The sequence below is a fragment of the Sceloporus undulatus genome, chromosome 1 (assembly GCF_019175285.1).
Source record: "Sceloporus undulatus isolate JIND9_A2432 ecotype Alabama chromosome 1, SceUnd_v1.1, whole genome shotgun sequence".
NCBI lineage: Eukaryota > Metazoa > Chordata > Lepidosauria > Squamata > Phrynosomatidae > Sceloporus > Sceloporus undulatus.
In genome coordinates, this window is record NC_056522.1 from 97,964,782 (window position 1) to 97,988,264 (window position 23,483).

Here is a 23,483-nt window from a genome sequence, read left to right on the forward strand (position 1 = left end):
TGGGCGCCAAACCGGACCGGGACCGGGACGGCACCGCCCAAACCGGGACTGTCCCGCCGGGGGGGTGGGATATGGCAACCCTAGATGACACTCAACTCTATTTCTCCTTGTCATCAGAGATAGCTGTGGTTGTGCAGTCTTTGGACTAGTGCCTGGATGCTGTAATGGGCTAAATGAGGGCCAGTAAACAGAAACGGAATCCTTATAAGATGGAGGCTTTGTGGAATGGTGGTTCTCCAGTCTGAGAATTGGGTAAATAAGCTGTTCTGGATGGGGTTGCTTGGGAGTGCTCCTAGATCCATCACCAGGAGCAGTGGCACCAGTGGTGGCACAGTGGTTAAATGCCAATGCTGCAGCCAAAAGGTTGTGAGTTGGATCACAGGGCTTCAAAGTTGACTCAGCCTTCCATCCTTTCATAATAATAATAATAATAATTTGTTTTATTTATATACCGCTATTCCAAAGATCATAGCGGTGAACAGCAAGTAAGCTAATTAGCAAGTAAGCTAATTTGCCCCCAACAGTTGCGGCTACTCATTTTAGCGACCTCGGAAGGATGCAAGCCTGAGTCGAGCTTGGGCCCTTTTGCTGGTCTTGAACTCGCAACCTTGTGGTCTTGAGTGAATGGCTGCAGTACAGGCATTTACCCACTGCGCCACCAGGGTTGGTAAAATGAGTACCCAGCTTGTTGGGGACAATTGGCTTACAGATTGTAAACTGCTTAGAGAGTGCTGAGTTCACTAAGTGGTATAGAAACGTAAATGCTATCGCTATTGCTATCTCTGTCACTTGAGTCCCAAGTGAACTCTGTGGCTCAGAGTGCTTAGTGCCAGCCTTGATTTGTGCACCAGCTATGGCCTGTCCTGGACAGAGATAACATAATACATGTACTAGTAATCTTCCATCTAGACTACTATTATGTGCTCTAGGTGGGGCTGTCCTTGAAGAAGACTTGGAAACTACAGCTAGTGCAAAATTCAGCAGAGCAACCAATGACTGAATATCATATAGACTGCATATAATGCCAGCCTTAAGAACAGTGACTGCCAATTTGTTCCTGGTCTGAATTAAAGATGCTTGTGACGGCATTTAAAGCCCTTAATGGTTTGGGACCTCAGTACTTAAAGGAATGAATCGACCCATACATGCCTGCTCAAACAGTAAGATATGCTGGGGTGGGTGTGGGTCATTCACCATGTCCCATCAGTGAGGTCAATACAATGTGTCAGTACATCGGTGAAGGTCTTCTCAGCTGTGGCACCCCAACTGTGGAATGTTCTCCTCTGGAGGCCCAACTGGTGCCAACACTCTTATAATTTATGCACCAAGTTAAAACTTGGCTGTTCACCCGAGCCTTTGGACCTCATTAATGCAACTGAAAGACTGCTATCTACAGTTTTAAGAACATTTATATTTTTTAATATCTGTTTTAGTATCTTTTTAGCCTGTTTTAATGCTAATAAATAAATAAATAAATTTATTATTTTTATACCGCCCTTCCATAGATCAGGGCGGTTCACAGCAAATTGTAAGTTGTCCTAAGATCTCTTGATACGTGTATGTGGGGGATATTTTAATGAATAATAAATAAATAAGTAATGTAGAAATTGGTAGGTTGTTAATGTCATGGATATAGGCAGCTGTGTGGAGGGAGTGGGTTAGAGTTATTGATGTTTGATATATTTCAACAATCTTTGCCAAGTGTACTTGAAAAATGTGACTGTAGGGAATAAATAGATTTGGATAATTATGTACCATAATACTTATTTCACATTTTCTTTTTTACTTGCCTTTTTCTCTTGGAATTGGGTTGTGTGCTGTAATCTTTGGACCTGAAAGTTGACTTCATAGGACAAGCATTACAGAGAACAAAAATGAAGGCATGAAAAATGTTTATATGCTTTAGCTTGCAGGTTTTCCTTTCGTTCTGTTTGCTGTTAAGGCTAGTTATTTGCATTGTAATTCTTTGGAGTGAATGACTTCTATAGACATTTGGGGGGGGGGGATTATGGAAAAATAAGACTTGTGGAAAAATGTCAGTTTCCTGGTGTAGCAACAATATCTCAATATCAAGATTCACCAAGGCTTCAACTCTGAAATTATACCAAATTTATTTAACTAAGTAGTTCCCAGAGAAAGTCATTTTTGGACTGTAACCCAGATGAGTCCTTGTCCTAATCAGCAATGTGAATCTTCTAGTTTGTTCATATGAATATAAACTGGGAAATAGTTTATAGGAGGGGCAGCTGTATTTTCAAAAATGGGTATAAGAAGAAGCTGTATGTTGGATAGTGCACATGCCCATTTTTTAATGTAGTCCAGTGGCAAAATTCTAATTATTCATGTTCTTCGATCTTGAATAAAGACTTTGACTTTTTCCTCTTGATCTCTTAGCACTTATATGAGTATGTCTGAACAGCTAGGTCTTCTACATTTATTCTTAACCATTTTTGTATTTGGGATTGCATCAGCACAGCTGCAACGGACACTGAAGTTGTGCTACCTTGTAAGAAGCCTTTGTTCCCAACTGTGGAAATCTTAAAATAGTTATCAAACAAAGGTATTTGATTGTACCCTGTAGAGCATTGTCCAAAACAAGTATTCCTGTTTCCTCTAAATTATGATGACTTCCTCATCCTCAGGAAATAAGATCCACGTCATTGTAAGCATTTGTGCCACAGACCCCCAAAATTAATGGATATAGAAGAGCTGTGAATATATAAACAAGATACCTTCAGAGGTATGGGACTTTATCACACGTGTGTGTGTGTGTGTGTGTGTGTGTGGGTGTTTGCAGCTCAGATCCACAGTCATTCCTATTCTAGCAATGCAAAGCGTGATGTTTTTTCACACCAGATCTAGAGTCACTCCTGTCTAGCAATGCGAATTAAGGTTAAAACGTGATGTTTTACCACACCTGGTTGCCTTTCCGCTGCCCTTCCGAACTGAGGGGGGAAGCGGAGTCAGTTCTATTCCAAGCAAGTCACATGATGCAGATTCAAGCAAAGCGGAGTGAGTGCGCATTGTATTACCACACCGGAGGATTCAACGATTCGAATTGGCACCCTTGCACATGCTCAGTGGGGCTCTGGATGCTGTCCGCCTTCCTTGCCCCCTCCTTAGCTGTCATCCTTCATCAGGGTGAAGAAGCAGTCAGGGGATGATGGGATAGATGGCAGTTTGGCAGAGAGGGTGAGATGGGGATGTAGGAGCAATCGGGGGATGATAGGATGGATGGCAGAGGGTCACTGTAGCCAGGATTGGGATGCAGGAGAAGGCAGGGGATGATGGGATAGCTCACTGGGGGGTCCCTGGGGCCAGGAACAGGATGCAGTAGAAGGCAAAGGATGATGGGAATGATGGGATGGGTTGCAGGGTGGCAGAGAGGGCGAGATGGCATGAAGGAGGAGGAGGGGAATGACGGAGCAGGACACAGGGAGATAAGGGGGGTGACATCGGAGTGGTTTTCCACACCAGACCAATTTGGAGTGCAATCGAAGTGAGCCTGGAAGAGAATTCTGTTAAGTCACTTTTTTTCAGTTTTACCAAAATGAAGGGTCACTATGGAATCACTGAGGAAGCACCTCGCAAGGAGCTCCCATAGAAAGGAATGGTGTCTGATAACACATTCACATTCTGACGTGAATGCGCATCGTTGGAAGCGCAGTCACGTCGGAACTGACCTGCAAAAGCTCTAAAAATCTCCGTGTGATAAACCTCATTGACTTTCTTTATGGCAGAAAGTGTGTCTGAATCACAGTGTCTGAGGAGATCTGTATTTAAATTCTTAAAAGTGTTTATAGTTATCATATTTGGCAACAAGATTCCGACATCTGGTGATGTGTGTGGTATATAAATGTGCACATATTTGTGCATCTCATGACTTGAAACACACTGTTCTTGCTTACAAATGGAAGATAAAGAGGGCATATTCTTTCCCAACTAGTAAAGGAATCCATGTATATTTCCATTTAGGTATCAGAATCAGACCAGGTGGACAGTACGGATTCTGCTGTTTTCTTTCCTTTCCTTTGTTCTGCGTGCACATATTTTTGTGAATGTGTTTGCTGTTCTTTGATGAAAAACACAATAGAAGGAGTTTTCCACAGTGCCAGCTCAGCTCAGGCAATAAATTCTGGGAAACAGCCATTCCTCCTCAGCCCTTGTGCCTGACCATGCAAGTCCCATAATCTCTATTGTACCTCTCAATGTTGCATGTCTTTTCCAGTGTTGAAATAAGATTAAACTAACAGACCAGCTTTGATTATTGAAATGGAAATGAGTGCCATCTTGTCCTATGCCTCAGGCAGATAAATGTTTGGATTATTCTGAGGTGGGGGTGGGGGGTGAGGTGGAGAGGATGCCCGAATGGTAGAAAAGGATCCTCGATGGTTTTGCACAACTTCACTGACACCCAAATAAGTGTCAGTGTTTCAGACCTGTGTTCTGTAAGCTCAGCAGGAAGCATTTGGACCTTTGCTATTGCTATATCTGGAAATGGCCAAAATATTTGGGTCCACTGACCACATCTGTATATTGTAATGCATTATGGAATCAGTAATTTTAGTGTTTGAATTTAATCCAAGAGCAAGATCAAGTTGTTTCCATGACCAGAAGTCTTCCGAGATGGTGAAAAGCTTTCAACAGTTGTGTGTGTATGTGCCTTCAAGTTGCCTGTTAACTTATGGCAACAACAGTTACTGTTGACAAAAAAAGTATGAGCTGAAATAACATTTTTCGACATTCTTTTTACTGGCATTTACAAAAGCTGTATCAAAGTTGTAAGTTCCCTTTCCCTAGCTGTATAAAGACTATCTCTCAGCAATGCAAACGATAAATCTAGCCCTTGTATGCCTTGGAAGATTTCTTGCAGGAAACTTCTTGTACTTATTTAACCTTCAATCCCTGACTTTGCAGTAAAACTGTTTGCAAAGGCAAAACTGAAACAAATGTGATTAAGATTAGGCTTCTTTTACAACACTTTTATATAGCTGACAGGGATTGCTTCTTGTTTTAATGAAGTGATTTCTGGCAGAATAAGCAGATCTCTTGACAAATCATTTCTTTCATGCCACTTGCTTTTGCTGATAAGCAGAACAATGAGATCGCAATCAGACTTCAAGCCCAAGTATCGTTTGATATGCATATAGCAAGCTGTTGCAGAGAGTTTCTGTATGGGAAGATGTCAAGAGATCGATTCAGTTTGTAAATCAACTAATCTGTCGTTCAGTATATGCACTTTAAAAACCAGTATGGCATAGTAGTGATGCAAACCTATAACACAAGCACACAAGTGGTTAGCTGCACCGTTAAGCCATTCCACATCCCGTGAAGTGAACCATATCAGGTTACCAACAATAAAATGGATTCAACAGACAGATTAATGAACTGGCTGGTTCAACAGGGGATCATGATGCGGATGGGAGAATGTAAGGGGTGTGTGATCATGATTGCTTGTGCCAATGTGTCACTGGGTGCACTGGTATGCCCTATGCACAGTCATGTGATGGAGTGGCCAATCTCATGGGGCTTTCAAAGTGCTGGTGGCTGGGTGGAGAGTCCATGTGGTTGGTTGTATGCATATATTTGTGATGGAACAGGAAAAATAACGTGTGGCATTGTTTTGGTGGGTCCTTTCCTGCAGCAGGAGGGATGGTGGTATGGACTGCGTGTTAGTCGTGGAAGCTGTTGGTGCATGATTCAAGCGGAAGTGAATATATTTACATATACAATAGAGCTGTAGCAATTTTGTCTGTATGAGCTAAAGGAACATGAACAAACCTAAAGGAACATGAACAAACAGCCACTTGGGACGTCCTCAGGACGTCCCAATTTAAAAAAGGGGTGTCTCTTCCAGACGCCCTACTCCTGTTACGGACTCTGTCCGTATCAAATGGCGGCAGCCGTTCCACAAGGCTGCCGCCATCTTGACATAACGGACGCTGTGCCTCCGCACGTCGTGTGGCGCTAATGACGTCACGAGTGCGCCATTGGCACCTCGCGGCATCATTAGCACGCCGCCAGAAGAAGCTTCATTTTGGAGCTTTTTTGCTCTGTAAGGGAGCTGCGTGGTTTGGCTGCGGCAGCTCCCTCGCGGAGCAAACAGCAGCGCCAGGAGACTGCCGCAAAGCGGCGGTTTGTAACGCCTCAATATGATCTAAAAATTAAAATGTCTCATATCCTGTAGATAAGCCCCCTCCCCGCAATTAAATTTGCCTCTCTGATCCCCCAGCTAGGTTTTGGTGCATGGTTCCAGTCTGGACCAAATGGTTCGCACAAACACTAATTTCAACTGATATTTGTCTCCAGCATTATTCCTGGTTTTTTTAATTGCAGCATGGAAATATGAAGACCACACAACAAAAAAATAACAGTGAAGTTAAGATCCTTGGTTGTTTGATTTTCCTCCGCTTTGTGTATTTCTTTGATTTGGAGATTAAGCTTTGTCATGGACATACCATTATCTGATAGGATTCAGACTTAATGAGGGCTCTAACTAGAACAGAGTTGTGGAGGTAGTTAAAATGATTCACTCTAAAAGTCTCTCATATACATTATGCGGGGGCTTTTTCTGCAAGTCTTATTGGTATTCTGTGACACTTTTGGCTGGTTTATAAGATGAAAAAGAAGCCAAATAGTTCCCAGTGCTACTGTTTCTCATCTTCTCTCTGTCTGTCTTCAGAGCTAATATAGCTCCTTGACATGTGGAAGATCTATTGGTACAGTAATGATATTTGGTGGGAGACCATTTGAGTGATGCTGGAAGGCAATTCATTATAGGTCTATCTGAACATAAGCTTGAGGCAATTACTAGCTACTCTGTGACAACAACAGAAATGAGAAAAGCAAGCTTCTCTACTGCCATTGCATCTGTGTCTGTGAGTTAAACAATAGCTTTTCCAGATGGTACATGGTCTTTTACTCAGGATGCATTGTAGGAGTTGGAGGATAGATCCATAGCCCATTAGAACCATTAGTTGGACCCTTTGTGGATAAAATAGCTTACAGCCATGCTGACTTTGTACTTAGAGCTAGTTGATGTACCTTCTGTTCCTTATTCTGTGGCTATGGATTATTTTCAGTTTGTGCATCCTGATGATCTGGACAAGATTCCTGGATCAGTGAGATAATCTATACAAGTACTATACTCCAACTTTGCCCATTCTGTTTTAAGGCATCCAGTGAAGATAAGGAGAAGTGCAGATTATAAATTCTCTTCTATGTGAGGGCTCTGTTGTCATCGTTAAATGCAGCAGTAGTTCATCCTTTGTCCATTTTGGAACAGTACATTTGATCATGTGGTAATGACTCAGCTCCAAGACTATCTAGATGAAACTGATTATCTCAATCCATCTCATGTTCCCAAGTGTGTTCTACTGTGGTTTGTGGTAGGAAAGGATGGCTATCTTCTTAATCTACCCTCAAAACTAGATGAGAGAGTATTTCTCTCTTGGTCCTTCTAGAGCAGTGGTTCCCAACCTGTGGGTCGGGACCCCTTTGGGGGTCGAATGACCCTTTCATGGGGGTCGCCTAAGGCCATCGGAAAACACTTATTTAATTACAGTTATGAAGCAGCAATGAAAATAATTTCATGGGTTTGGGTCACCACAACATGAGGAACTGTATTAAAGGGTTGCGGCATTAGGAAAGTTGAGAACCACTGTTCTAGAGCTCTTATCAGTTTTCAGTGCTGTCAGCCATCGACTATTCTGCGCTGTCTCCTTGGGACAGAAGTTATATGGAGTGTTTTGTAGTAGCAATGTTCCTAAAAAACAAATTTTGGAAAAGCCTACTGGGATTTTCCACTTTTTCCCTTAGGTATTTTTCTTAAAATGGGTACTGAGAAGGAGACTAAATTTAAAATACTGAATTTCTTAAGAGTGCATCAGCTCCATTTGTAATGAAATTTTAAAACTGTGAAAGTACTAATTCAGTTAGTAAATTTGAAAATCTTGTCTGAATAAACAATGCATCTTAATTTAATACAGTATACCCAACATGAATAATTTTTTGAGCAAACCATATTATGTATATCACTAAAGTAACAGCATGGCTTTGGATATGTAAATAATGTTTTTTCATTGTCCCATCGCACAGGAAATCCCTCAGTAAGAAAGACTCTCAGTATCTCTCCCCCAGTTTCAGAATTTCTGGTCATTTTATATCTCTACTCTTTGACCCTTATCTCTAAAACCATGAACAGTAGGGGACCAGATTATCTGATCAACTGCTTCCTTGTGTGTGATTCTGCCTATTCTTTAAGAACTCTTCTTTCATGGGCCACTGTCTTGTGAAGCCATGATGTATCAACATGTTAGAAGGGTTCTTCTATGTTCAGCAATCTATACGTGGAAATACATAATCTAATAAATTATTTACTTCTTTGTCCATGTTCTGCTGATGCCTGGAGGCATCTTTTTGAATAAACTTTTTTTTAGTGTGGGATCAGTCTGATGGCTCTTTTATATTTGGGGTGTATGCCATTTTAATACTGTGGGTGGCTGTATTTCATTTTCTAATATTTCAGTCACAATTTTCGTTAGCTGCTTTGAATATCTGCATTTGGATAGGAAATTGTGGGATTATTTTTTATAAAAACAAAACAAAACACCTTGATATAATTGGGGGGTGGGGATGGACCATTTGGATAGTTTGGCCTCAGCTGATATACTTTAGGGGCATTCACACTATGGAAGTACCTGGTGTGAAACCGGGTTATTTCCTTGCCATTCAAACTCATCCTGAATGTACTCAGTGCACTTTGTTGGGGGGGGGGGCTACCCAAAACCCCACTTAACCTGGGATATTTGATACCTAGTTTCCCCTCCACATCTTTTTGAAAGAACCGTATCGATCCGCATCTTTGGCAATGTGAATATACTACTGAGTTGGTTTGAATCACTCTGTAGGGTTCAAGGGAATGGAAGCAGCTCCATTTTATCCTGAAATGATCGCACATGTGAATTACAACAGGGGTAAAATGACTCGGTGAGATTTGGGAACACAAAACGTAATGGGAACAATGATCCTGATATGCATTGGTGATCGGCGATCCGCCTCATGTCCTTGGGACAAAAACCCTAGTGTGAATGCCCTCTTTGTCTATTCCATTGTTTAAACTTGTCTCTGCACTTGTGAATACAGAGACATTTCCAACAGACTTAATGCATTCCATCATAGTGACCAATGCCTTCAAACTTAGTAGATACAAATTCAGTTCCAAGAGGGTGCTTTATAACTTCAAAACTATTGCCTCTGTTTTGTTGTCTTTGTTCCCACCCAGTTTATGTCCTTAGGGACATAAATGAGGGACTCAACTTTTATCTACATACACTTCCTACACCATCCAAAGCAGAAAGCAGATATTGTGGTTTTAACACTTTATTTCACTTTATTTCCCTGTATGCTATTTGGATGAGAGACTGCCAAGGAATGTCAGGTGTTGTATATTTCAGAGGAAGGAATGGGTAAAACTACCTCTGAAAATCTTGCCTCAGAAAACCCTATAAAATTCATGAGATCACCATAAGTTGATAGATGACTAGCGCATACACACATATACAATTTTCTGTCTCTTCCTAATGAAGAAGACTGTGAAGCTTCAAAAGCTGGTGTGAAGTACTTTATGCCTTTTGAATGGTCCAATAAAGGTATTATCACAGGATGAATTTTGTGTCTTATTTTTCCTCAGTATAGCAAAGACATGTACCCAAGTTGAGCTTTTTTTTTGCCTCCTCACAACTGCTTTCCTTATTTTCATGTCATGTGGAACAATAATAGGAAAGATGCATCCTTCACCATGTTATAACTTCAACTGTTATAATTTCTTACTGTGAGGTATGCTAATGATGGTTCATGGGCATTGCAGTCCAAAACCATCCAGATGTCCACCCTGCCCTGTTTTTATGGCAGTGACTGTCTCATTGGTCTTTGTAAACTAATCTGGGATCCTTTGCCACCTGAATAGCAAGGTAAAAATACTTCAGGTAAATAAACAAATTCCTTTGCCTATGCTTGTTATGCTTATTTTAAATATACAGACATTTCCCAAACTGCATATGACAACAGTAATTTTAGTGTCTACGTCTGTAGGTTTAATAGCCAGAATAATTTTATTTGTCGCCTTTGTTTTGTGGATATTTCATCTATGAAACAAAAACAGCTGAAGAAGCAAGATAGAAGGAAAAATTATTACTGCAACTGTGTAAATATGCATAACCTCTGTCCATCTCATTTTAAAAGTGCAGTAACATATATGTTTGTGTATTGAGCTGGCATACCTGATTTGCAAGCAGATGTGCAAATTTGATCCGCACAAACTAGGAGATGCAAAATCATGAGCTGTGTTTTCTGCACAGTGCTGTTCTTGAGCTTCTCTTCTGTGTGACTAAATCATGCTTGGTTTCCGAACCAGAGAAATGTTGTTCAGGTATATAACTGTCAGGTTTTATTTCCAGTTGTGCGTGAGTTATATAGTTTGTTTCACTGTAAAGATGTAATACAAGAAAACAATATTTTTGTGATCTGTAATCAGAATATCTGCAAATTCACTTATGCACAGCTTATTCCTTATAGCAGCAGTGAGGAATGTGTGGATCTATGCCTGTTGTTAGAGTGCAACTCCGATCATCCCTCACCTTTGTTCATGCTGGTTAGAGATGTTAGTTAGAGTGCTAAAAACATTGGAAACTCACGTACATGAACCGTGTATGTGTGTGGATACCCATGAAAGTCCTTAAAATCATTAAATTTAATACAGGAATATCTCAGTTAATGAAATAGATGTTCTGGGCGTTATTTGTTTTACAGATGTTCTGGGCATTATTATTACGGTACAAATTCAAATAGGTACACACACACACAGTGTAGTTCAGAATGTTTCAACAAACTTTTTATTCAAGTGTAATGGTGAAATGAAGTAACCAGGTCTTGTAAGCCTTGTGTAAGCAAAATAAAAACACTTTGAACTTCCTAGAAGCCATTTGGAGATGTCTTCCAAATGTATTCCCCCTTTTTTCAAATGCACCCAGTTTTTCTTTCTTTCACTAATCTCCATTTTTCTTATAGTAGTCCCAATTTTCATAGCCAAACTTAGAGATGTATTTTATTTTTTTTAGCATGCTGGTTGTGGCTGTTGAGGCAGACCCATCTGCTTCCCCTTGTTCTCTTGGTTTTGCTGTTCAAGCATACACATTAAGTGATTCTGATGGCAGCTGCTGTTTACCTTGCCCATTGTAAGCAGTCACACAGTAGAATCAAACACTCTGTGTTTCTCCAGCCCTCCACCACCACCTTCACAGTGCCAATGCTGCAAGAAACTTCCAGCTAGGCAGAAGAAAAGGAGGAAGAATGGCTGTGTGAGTGGGAAAAGATAATATAAAAAATTCTTTATCAATGGCTTTGTTAGCTGAGGTTTGCTTGTACTGTTATCTGGCTAAAGAAGATTGACAAAATGTTGTGGATTTCTTGTAGAATCAAGGCAGGTGTATTTGCTGATCCTAAAATCTATGGATATGGGAAAAGTGAGGATGTAACTAAAATTTATGGATATTGGAAAACTGAGGAAGTCAAGCTAATCTTTGGCTACACTGTTCCTCCAATGCAGTTAATGCTGTGCTGGAGGTTCAAAGGAGTCCTATAAGAAAAAGCAAACATGTTTGCAATTGTGTCATTTAGTAGTCCTCAAATGGTTCAGTTCAGTACTAGTAAATGAAAATGGGTTGCCAGGAAATGGCTGTGAAACTGGAACATTGGTGAAATGCCAGGATAGTGTCCTGTGAAGGTAATGCGAAACATGTGGCTGCTAGTAAAAGAGCAGCCACGCCTCTAATGCTCTATCTTTGTTTGGTGTAGCAGAACTCATTCGTTTCTTGACATCACAACATTCTGTTTATTCCTGTACCCAGTGGTAACAGCAGTCAGTCATGCATGGTGAATGCAAGGGTGCAAAATAGAAAATTTTGGTAGCAGGAGAAGAGAAATATCTATTAGTCAGTATGAAGTAGAGGTACTTGTGTAGCAGCTGCTACTGTTGATGTCAACTTTATATCCATGGTCCTTTCTACTCTGAGGGGTGATTCTCACATAAATTCCATCTTTCGCAAGAGGCAAGACCACTTGTTCAAAGCATAAACACATCTTGATCAGTATGCATAATAAAGAATGAGAAGGTGTCATTCTGACCTCCTTAATGGTTTAGTTTTGGTATGGGAAATGATGGACCTTCAGATGCCCTTTGGTTGCAACTTGCACTGTTTCTCACAATTTGCAATGCTGGCTTTAGCTTCTGGGAGTTGTATTCCAAAAAATTTGGAAGGTCACAATTGCCTTGCTCTTGTATAGCTAAATCCCATGCAGAAAGTGGATCTAAACTGAAAACAAATAAAGAAACAAACAAACACAAAAGCGGGTCATTTTTCAGACAACGTTCAGGGTTAACCCAAACAGAAAGTAAGAAAAACCTGCAAAAGTGGGTTGTTTTTCAGATGACGTTAGTGTTAATGAGAATTACCCTGAACAGAAACTAGACAAAACCCTCTCCTTTTTTCTTTCAGAAAATCCTGAAAGTAAAAAGGAGTGGGTTTTGTTTATTTTCTGTTTGGGTTAATGCCACATTAACCCCGTCGTGTGTGAAAAACTACCCACTTTTGCAGGTTTTTTTCTGGTTTTTAAATCCCATTTCTGCATGAGACTTTTGCACTTTGCCCCTGTGTGATAAATTCCATAGGCAGAGAAAGGAAAAGTACTTTTAGCACTGTGATTCTTGGACTACAAATACAAGATATTGGCCTGTTACAGACAGGCCAAAATAAAGCTGCTTCGAGTCACTTTGGAGGTATGGTATTTCAATGATGCATGCGTCCTAACAGTCCAAAAGCCGCACCAAAGCCACACTACTGTTCTAAGGACTGGAGTGCAGCTTTGGTGTGGCTTTTGGACTCTTAGGACGCATGCATCATTGAAATACCATACCTCCAAAGTGACTCGAAGCAGCTTTATTTTGACCTGTCTGTAACAGGCCATAGAAGGATCATGTCTTTCTGTAGGAGCCTATCTGGGTTCAAAAGATTAATTTAATTTAATTTATATCCTGCCTTTCTCTTGATCGCTCACTCAAGTCTTCAGGGGAGACCTTTCTTTCAGTCCTATCACCTTCCTTGGCCCCTTTTTTGAGAGTGAGGGCCTTCTTGGTGGCTACTATCAGGCTTGGGACCTCCTTTCCTAGAGAGGCTAGGATGACTCTCTCCCAGCTCTTCTTTCCTTGGCAAGTAAAAACTTTTCTGTTCAACAAGCCTTTACAAATTGACTGGAGGGGCTTTTAACAGTGTGCTGTTTTGATGATTTTTATATTTTGTCTTTTAATGAATTTGTTTCAAATAACATTAATTCTAATTAATTAATTGTATCTTAGAAATAACTTTTCAGATGTTTTTATACACATCTTTATAAGTGCTATTATATTGGTTTTATTTTTTTGTAATATGCCTTGAAATGGCAGGAAATAACAACAACAACAACAACAACAACAACAATAATAATAAATAACAACACCATCAGAACAACAGGACACAAAATCCTCCAGCTATCAGGGCCTTGTTGGCTAGATGATTCTTGTTGGCAAGATGATTCTAAGTGGCCCTATTTAGATGTGGTTTATTGTGACTTGTATGAAAGATAGTTTGTGCTGTTACAAGGAACAAATTGCATTGGTGTGGCCTTCACCAACCTGGTACCTTCCCAATGTGTTCAACTACAGCCTCCATCATCCTCAGTTACTACAACCATTGGTCATATTGGCTTGGATGATGCAGAAAAACATGTTTGAAGGACACCAAATTGGGACGGATATAGAAATCTCTTTGAATTAAGCTTCATATCTTATAGCAGTGATAGCGAAACTTTTAGAGACTGAGTGCCCAAACTCAAAGGCGTTACTTGGTGCCAGGGGGCAGGACGTCTGGGTAGACAGGACGTCTGCCTCCTGGGGATGGGACTTCTGCCTTTTGGGGGTAGGACTTCCCGGAGACAGCTGAAGGCCTGGGAGGCCCCCACCTTCCCATCTCTCTGCATGGCCTCAGAAATGGCTTTGCATGCCAGAGAGGCCATGCATTCCATAGTTTCGCCATCATAGTCTTATAGTGACTTGCCCAAGGCCACAGAGAGATCTTCATAACTGAGAAGGTATTTGAATACAGATCTCCCTTAGTCAAAGATTGTGACAATTTTTCTATCACTAATTTAGGAATAGATTAAAAGTGCTTCAAGTTGTTTGTTTTTTCCCCCCTCCCAAATATTACATTTGTAAGTAGCTTAGAGGGGATGTGGAATAACTGGTTTTATCTACCAAGCCCTCTAGTTGTATAAGTTATTCTTTTCAGTGGACTTTATTTCAGCATGCTTTTAAAGATTATATAAGAGATAGCATAGTTATAGTTCTTGAGGGAATAAAGATCCTCTGTAGTGGATGAAACCTTTGGAAAATAAACTCACCTTGCTCTTTTGTACAAGCATTTAAATGGTACAGTATATTAAAAGCAATCATTTGTCAAACAGCTCAGGTGTGAACTGGGAGTAAGCCCATTAAGAAACTATGATTGTATAGCAGTCTATTGTTTCCGTAATACTGGACTTAGTCCCCAAAAGAGGAAGGGAAGAAATATAACTTCTTATCATGATAGAAGCAAACACTTGGGACTCTGTGAAAGGTTATGTTTATCTTGCAACTATGCAAGAGCTAAATGCTAAAGAAAAGCCCCAGAGAATATCTATTCACATTCTTCATTCTTGGCAGAAATAGTCCTTGGGTGTGAGTAGTTTTTATGACAGCTTGCCCTGTCATAAAACTGATGGCTCTGGATTGGTCTGCAGATGGAATAGCATTTTGAGTGAAATGATGGGGAAGAACAACTTTTCTTGATGTTCACCTTACCCTTGTTAGTCTGGAAGATAGCTCAGTACTTTCTGGATCACCCTGTGTCCACTAAAGTATCTTCTGCATGTGGAATAGTGTTTGAGTGATAGGATAGATAGGAAAATATAAGAAATAAGAATAAGAAATTCTCCTTGGCATTGATCTCACCCTTCAGAATGCTAGAGACAATGAAGACTGGCCTAGTCTTTCCCCTTTTGCCTGCCCAGAACTGTTCTTCCCCAATAACAAGAACAGCAAAGAAAGTCTGTGCAGTTGCTTTGTGATGTGCAGTGTGGCTCCTGATAAGACAGGCGTTGTTTTGGTCAGGAGAAAAGCTGAATTCTTTATCAATCTTTGAGTCATTTGCAAATATATCTTTCGCTAATAGTAATGGAAATTTGAGGGCACAGATATGTGGCGTGTGGCAGTTTAAAATGGATTAGAATATTATTGTTGTGTGTTTTCCTTTCAAACCTATGGCAATCCTAAGGTGAACCTATCACATGTTTTTCTTAGCAGAATTTGTTCAGAGGTGGGTTGGCCTTTGCCTACCTCTGAAGCTGAGAGAGTGTGGTTTGCCCAAGGTCACCCAGTGGGTTTCCATGACTCCGGGGGGGGGGGGTTCAACCAAAACCAATGCTCAAACCACTGCACCATACTGGCTCTATACCTGAGCAAATATGACTTGAAATATTTTACAACTGATTTATTCATGACAATAGCAGATTTTTGACAGTATTATTGATGGTAGATTTATAAAATGGACCCTTGGTATCTGCTCGGGTTTGGTTGCAGGACTCCTCATAGATACCAAATTCCAAAATTGTGTAAGTCCCATTGTCCCTCATATAAAATAGTAAAATCAAGGTTTGTTTTTTGGATTATTGGGGGGGAGGGTAATATTTTCAAGCTGTGGATACAGAAACCATGGATACACAGTGCTGACTGCATATTCTCAGTGGCAGCTGTTACCTCTGATGCCAGTAAGGTGGTAAATGCACTCTGGGTTTTAATCTGAATTTGAAAGGATCTTTCCAAGATGCTGGATTTATCCCCAAAACAGTCTAGACTAAAAGTCTGGACTAAAATCAAGAATGCATTTATAACGGCACTGACACTAAAGCCCCAGTAGCCCTTGTACATAGCTACATGGGTTTCAGAGCATTTCTTCCTCTGTGCTGGGACAATAAAGGCCAGCTAACAGACCAATGAACCAGTGGCAATGGCAACCCCCCCCCCTTGAGCAAACTTGCCAAGAAAATCCTGTGATAAATTCACCTTAGGGTCACCATAAGTCAGGAAGGACTTGAAGGCAAACAGCACGCACACAATAGACCAGTGGTTATGTACTGTACTGTGTTGTGTGTGGACATGGTACTTCTTCCAGCGGGCACCATAATATAAATGAAGGAGCAGTGGCTTAGCGGTTAAGATGCCAATTCTGACAATCATAAGGTTGGAATGTCGGCAGTTCGAGGTCCAAGCGCCATGTGAGGGAGTGAGCTCTCATCACTAGTCCCAGCTTCTGCCAACTAGCAATCCGAAGCATGTAAAAGTACAAGTAGATAAATAGTTACACACTTTGGTGGGAAGGTAACAGTGTTCTGTACAGTCATGATTACCACATGACCACGGAGCTGTCTTCGGCTCTTTGGCTTAGTAATGGAGATGAGCACTGCCCGCTACAGTAAGTTACAATTAGACATTCATGTCAAGGGAAAAAGCTTTACCTTTACAGTATATATTGACCTAATGCATTATTTTGTCACTGCAAAAACAATTCTTTACAACTATTAGTTACAGTAATTTGTTCTACCAGAATCAAATAAGAAAAATACATACTTAATTTTAGTTTTAGCCCTCCTTTATAAACTGGACCTGTATTCGCTACAACTTCTAAAGTCTGGCCAAATTCCATTTTGTCTCGGGCCCCAGTTCCAATATATGTTATGCTGATGCAAATAGCAATTAAGTTAGTTATGCTGCTTTGGCCTGTGTATGTGTGAACTATCTACACAGATCAAGGCCTGTTACAGACTGCCAAAATAAAGCTGCTTCGGGTCTCTTTGGAGGTATGCTATTTAAATGATGCATGCATCCTAAGAATCCGGAAGCTGCACCAAAAGCTGCACTCCGGTGCTTAGGAATGGAGTGTGGCTTTGGTGCGAACTCCAGACTCTTAGGACCCATGCATCATTTAAATAGCATACCTCCAAAGAGACCTGAAGCAGCTTTATTTTGGCAGTCTGTAACAGGCCCAAGTTTCCTTCTCTTTTTGTACTCATAATATCTTGCTGACTCTTTTTAGTCCATTTACTTTAAGAACCAGAAATTGTTCTAAAGTAAATTGGTAATCCTTAAGCAACTATGACATTAATCTGCATAGGAGCTGAAAATGCCTTAATGTAAGACTTTTGTGGTTGACTTTCATATATCCTGTCTCCATGATATTAATACATTCAAACCTCTAGGCTTTAGATACATGGAGGATGGATTGTCGCCAGCTATGAACATTTTGCACAATAAGGATGGGGATCAAGTGTTCTTGGAAGTTTTGTTCTCTTTCTCTTCCTGGTGCTAAGTAGAGCATGTCAATGAAGCTGCTCCTGGCCAGGGGTTAGTATGTGATAATGGATTTACAAAGATGGCCTGAACAGTCTCCTAGAAACTCTGCACAAACATATTAGCCTTTGATCTTTCTGCCTCTCAACAAAAACATATTTTAAGTACAGAAACACTACAAATATTTTTGCACAGATTAATACTTACCAAATTACAGAGAAAGTTGCAGCAATTACATGGCTGATTGTTTTCCCCAGTGGAAATGAAACAAAAATAAATGTTCCTTCTAATCCAGCTCATTCATGTCTTGCCCAAGAAGGGAAGAATTCTTTTTCAAATAGAGGTGAATACTTAAAAAAATACTTTGCATTTCCTAAAAGTGAAACTTTCTTCACTGCAGTTACCTAGTTTGACTTTACTTTTTGAAAGCCCATCTATACAATTAAATATTCTGCTTCCTAGACAGTGGGCTTAATCCAGTAGTCTGTTTGCAGTTGCAGTGGAGCTTCCATCTCCTCCTTCAGTCTTCCTCACCATCTGGAAACCAGTTGAAGAAACTTCCCTACCCTCCTAGGAGGGTTTTAGGGATGCAAGCAGGAGGGGATTCCTCCTTCTTTGGTCTTTTGGCACCTTCCACTTCATCTGTGCAATGTCACCATTACATGCTGCTCATTAGTGGTAAACAGATAATTGTTTTAAACATTAACCTACTTGTTTTTCTACAGGCAGCTGCCAGGGATCTGAGATAATATTTAAAGAGCCCAGCAATTTTAGTAAGGTCTGGTAGTCTACATCTTGATTCAAAAGGGAGTCAGGAAATGCAGCCATTTAATTATTATCCATCTCTGTGATGATTTTTCATCAAACAGTAGCACTAGCACAACCAGGACACATTTAAAGCATACTTCTGTAAATTCAAAGGAAGAGGATTACCATTAGCGTGCAACTTTTAGAAGAAGAATGTGTGCTTCCTCTTGTCTAATATGTAGCCACTAGTTGGACAATACAATATCTTCCTAGCCACTAGTTGGACAATACAATATCTTCTTTTTTAAGCTGCATTAAATGCTAAAACTACAGAATACACTTTCACTGAAAATATTAATACTGAGCTAATTTGCATCTCAAAGCTCTTTAGAAACTATTTTGTTTCTTGTTAACTGTCCTTAAGTCGATCTCAACTCATGGCGACTCTATGGATGAGACATATCCAAGATACAGTTTAAGTCCATACAAGTCCCTTGTTATAGGCTGGGGTTTGGTTCCAAGATCCCCCGTGGATAACAGAATCTATGTATGCTCAAGTCCCATTAAATATAATGATATAGCACAATGGTGTATCCCCTTAGAAAAAATGAAAAATCAAGGTATAATATTTGAAATTTATACTTTTTTGGAACATTTTCAAACCGTCTATGCTTGAATCCGTGTATAAAAAATCCGTGTATAAGAAGGGCCAACTGTACTAACATTTTTGGTGAAATTGCTTAACCATGATTGGAGCACTGAATGCACAGGCAGGATATGATAGGCCAGACCACCATATCCTGCCCATGGATCTGGCCCTTTCCTACTCCCAGCACCTACCTGGTTTGGCACAGTGATGATTTGGTGTTCAGATGTCCTCCTGCCACTGAGCTGTGGAGCCACTACTGCTGCTCCACCTCACACATTGCTGCTACCAGTGTGCTACTTACTGAGTCCCAACACAGCCCATAAATGCAGAAGGGAGGTGCCTGGCTTTACCTATGTGGCCAGTCACCCACTATCAGCATCACAGGCCATGACTGGAGTCTATAAAAATGGGGCTTATTTATTTCTTAAATTTATGAAGAATCACATTGATGAAGTGCAAGAATTTGTTCAAACTCCAAGTACATTTGAGGCAATAGGAAATTAAGAAAAAGAAAGACAGTGTGCTTTATAAATTTAGCAAGGAAGAATACATATGATCTTGGCAACGGGATAAACTGAGTGTTTAATTCTCTTCACCCTGATAATAGTGGTATAAATCCTGTTGCTCTTTTCAGTTAGAGTTGATCCATTTAATCAGTGGTATAAGACTCTGAAGAACAAGGTTTGAATCCTCACACAGCCATGGAAACCCACTGGGTAACCTTGGACAAGTCACACTTTCTCACTCTCAGAGGATGGCAGGGGCAAACGGCCTCTGAACAATCTTGTGAAGGAAAACTTCATTATAGGATCACCTTAGAGTCACCATAAGATGGACACACCAACAATAACAATTTTACAAAAGTGCTGACTTACTATTTCAACTTTCCATTCAACAGGAGCAGTTGGGTTTGCTCTGGTTTGGAAGAGAAATTGGATTTTGGTGACTGACTAGCTTTAGAAAAGTTAGTTTAGAAACTTATATTCATTAGTGAGGACAGAAAGAACTAAAGCTCTGCTTTGGAATAGCTGAACACAGTGATGAACGTATTCATTTTAGTATTTTCAACTTGTTTTGCTTCTTTTAGCACAAGATCTCCTAGGAGAGTTTATCCATATTTGAAGTGTTTATCTCCAAGTACACTCACAAAGTGCTAGATGATTCAGCTAGCTGTTGTCTTGGCCTGGGAAAAGTTCTCTCTTCACAGACAGTTATGTGACCCTGAATGTTGATGAAACCAATTGGAATGGTTTTGAGAACAGAGATGGAAAAAAAATTAGAATCCCTCCCCCTCTTCCTTCACACTGTAATATCATGACATGTTTACTGCTGCTCAGAAGTTGAGAAAAATTAACAAAAATGTCAGTTTGATGATGTGATATAAAGTTGTATGAAGACCAGTGCTATATCTGTTCATGGCACTGATACCACTGAGAGCCCCAACGCACTTTAGTAAGTCTTTAATTTTGGTGTGTACTTTTTCTAGCCGTAGATCTGGCCAATATACGATGAATCATGACAACTCTAGGAAGCCCTCAGGGAAGCCTCCCTATGATCGCTCAGGTTCTCAAGATTCACTGGATGAATTGTCCATGGATGACTATTGGAAGGAACTTGAAAACATCAATGAAACCAGAGACAACGATCATGAGAAACAAGAAGTGGTTATGGTGAAAGAACCTGATGGTAAACAAAACCAACTATTTATTTCTCTGACGTAAGGTTTAAGGGCTCTGTTTTCCTTTGTTAATTGCATTCTTGTACAGAAAGGAAGACTTTCAAAAGCATTCCCCCCACTGGGCAAGATTATAAAAAGCTTTGGGACGACTTTGGGGCTCGACAGACTGCCCCAAAAGGGCAGGCTGGAGCCATCCGTTTTTGCTCCCTAGGGACACCACAGCAGCCAAACCACGCGGCATCCGTCCACACCAAAAAGAACCCAGAAAACCCGGGTTCTTTTAGGTGTGTGCGGCTGATGCAACGAGTGAGCCACAATGATGCGAGATCACTTTTTTTTGCACTTTCGAAATTTATGGTGAAAAAAGTGTTTGATATGAAGTAATACATGGTATCTGACTTTTGGGGAAGGAGAGTGGAAATGGCTCAGTGTGTTGAGGTACTTTTTATTGTTGAGAATGAGAAAATTTGGGAGTATGCTTTTCATCCTTGCAGTGTAATGGTTTTAAAATGTGGTCATTCAGTATTGGCTGCCATCTTTGTGGCCTAGCAACAATTGGAAGTGGTATTATAAATCTCTCATTGGCTGGACAAAATAATTCTTCTCTTGTTTTAAACAAAACATGTTTTTTACACAACACATAATTAATTTCATGAAATACACTAATCTCCAGCAGCCTAGAATAGTAATTAGACAAGTATGTGGGAAACCTCCAAATTCAGAGGGAGTATGCCAGCCAGTGCCAACTGCTGCAGAACACTCTGCCATTCCTGCTACATTTTGCATAGGTATCTGGTTGGCCATTGTGGAAACTAGGATGCTGGCTGACATAAACCCTGGTCTTAATGACTGTATATGTGTGTGGGAGGTGGGTGGGTAGGATTTGTTTTTCATAAGTGATGAAGGTAGGTATGAATGGCATCATTGCTTATAGTGTGTACTTGCCTATCTAACTTCAGTCTGTTATTATTTATGAATGCAGCCAGTCTGTGGGAGAATTTCATCAGACTGCTATAAAGTATAAAGACCAAGGAACTTCTACTGACCTCACTATTTCCTGGAACTGTGGACAGATATTTTTCCTTATCTCATTTAAGTCTGTAGTGACTGCCATTTAACTCTTCCCTAAAGAAAAAAAGACCTTTCTCCTGTATAAAAGACCAAAGTATAATTGGAGGCATAACTGAGATCATGCTCAAACTCTTCTCCCAGAAACTTAAGAGTATGGTGAAAATCTTGGCTCTGCCTCCACTTGAGTCATCAGTCCATTTGCTTTCTAATATATAGTCAACATACAGAAGGGTGTACCCTGAAAGGTGACTTATAAATCTTATAAATAATAGCAAGAACCACTTATGTCTTTAACAGTATGTATAGTAGCAGTGGTGTCACCCAGTGTGTTAATTTCTCCCATTCCCCACCATACAGAATCCTTAGTAATGTTTTTGTGCTAATGTTACTCATAAATGGTAATTCCCATATATCACTGAATGTAATGCCAGTAGTTGTGACATAAACAACTAGAAAAATTAAAATTATACCTCTAAATTACAACATCATATACACAGCCTAAATGTGCATAGTTTCATGTGGTTAAAGTGAAAATCTGGAAAAATTTGATGTTTTTAAATAATTCTTATAAAATTATAAACTTTTTAATTTTTATTTTTAAAAAATAAACCCTGAGGCGTTTCCTTCTTCTTCTCACTGAGCCTCATCCCACTCACCCTATCTCTTCTGCTTAAATCCAGTGTTTTAAAGGGATGCAGCCAAATGCCACAGCTCGTTTCTGCCAAAAGGCAGATTTTGGTGGAGCAGTGGTATCACTTTTAGTGTGACATCTGGTGTGGCCTGCACCCCAGCACCCCCTAGTGATGCCCTTGTGTAGAAGACACACTTAACATCAATTGTATCTTGAATATTGTCCTTCTTATTCTCTCCCCCCACCCTGTTATCTGGCTCAGAGGGAGAACTAGAAGAAGAATGGCTAAAGGAAGCAGGTTTGTCAAACCTCTTTGGAGAGGCTACTGTGGACTCTCAAGAAAGCATGGTGGTTTTGGCGACTTTGACCCGGACTCAGGCAGCAGCAGTTCAGAAACGAGTGGATACTGTCACACAGACTATGCGGAAGAAAAATAAGCAGTACCAAGTTCCTGATGTGAGAGATATCTTCAAGCAGCAAAACGAGTCAAAAGAAAAAGTAAGCTTCTGGTTTGTGGCTTTGGTTTGACTTGGCTTTAAAAAAGTCATATTCCAAAATAGGCTATAGCAGAAGTAAAGCATATGCTTCTACCCACAAGGAAGAATCTGATGTGCAATTATTTACAAAAGGTTCTTATATGGTACTTAGAGAATACAGATGTAATACTTTCCCCAGTCAACCAGGATAAAGATGAGAAATTTCTACAGAGGGGGTGAGGAATCCATACATGTGTATTGTGAAGATTTGCAGTTTTTCTGTGAAGCAGGATTTCACAATGTGAAACAGTTTTTTTTTCAGGCAGCAGATTCTGGGATGGCAGACCATTTTCCTAACAGTAAACTACATTTCTTTGTCCTTTTATGAAAACTAATTTATTTTATGCTGTTTTCATTTTATTATTCATTCTATTTAACACATTTTTAAACATCTTTTCATGTTAAAAAATCCAAAGCAGTTAGCAGTATTATGATGGTAAAAAGCAGAAAATACATTAAAATCATGTGAAGAAAACAGTATTAACATAGTGTTAGTAATATATGATAAAATACATGGTAAAATAAAATATTCATTAAAATCACTGTAATCAGTAAGGATAAGTTCAAGAAGAATGCCTGGGCCAACTGATTTAGTCTTTAAAACAATATTTTTAAACACAATAGTGACTGCCACTAACTTCTGGTCTGAATTCAAGGTGATTATGGTAATATTTAAAGCATTAAATGGCTTGGAACCT

At 40.0% G+C, this 23,483-nt stretch overlaps 1 protein-coding gene across 1 annotated transcript in view; it reads left to right on the plus strand.

Annotated features, from left to right (window-relative positions):
- Nucleotides 1-23,483, plus strand: part of ARHGAP18 (Rho GTPase activating protein 18) — a 137,802-nt gene that overhangs the window by 66,316 nt on the left and 48,003 nt on the right. The window contains exons 2-3 of the mRNA XM_042445642.1: nucleotides 20,356-20,555; nucleotides 22,512-22,747. Coding sequence (XP_042301576.1) covers nucleotides 20,356-20,555; nucleotides 22,512-22,747 — 436 coding nt within the window. The remainder of the gene's footprint in view (nucleotides 1-20,355; nucleotides 20,556-22,511; nucleotides 22,748-23,483) is intronic.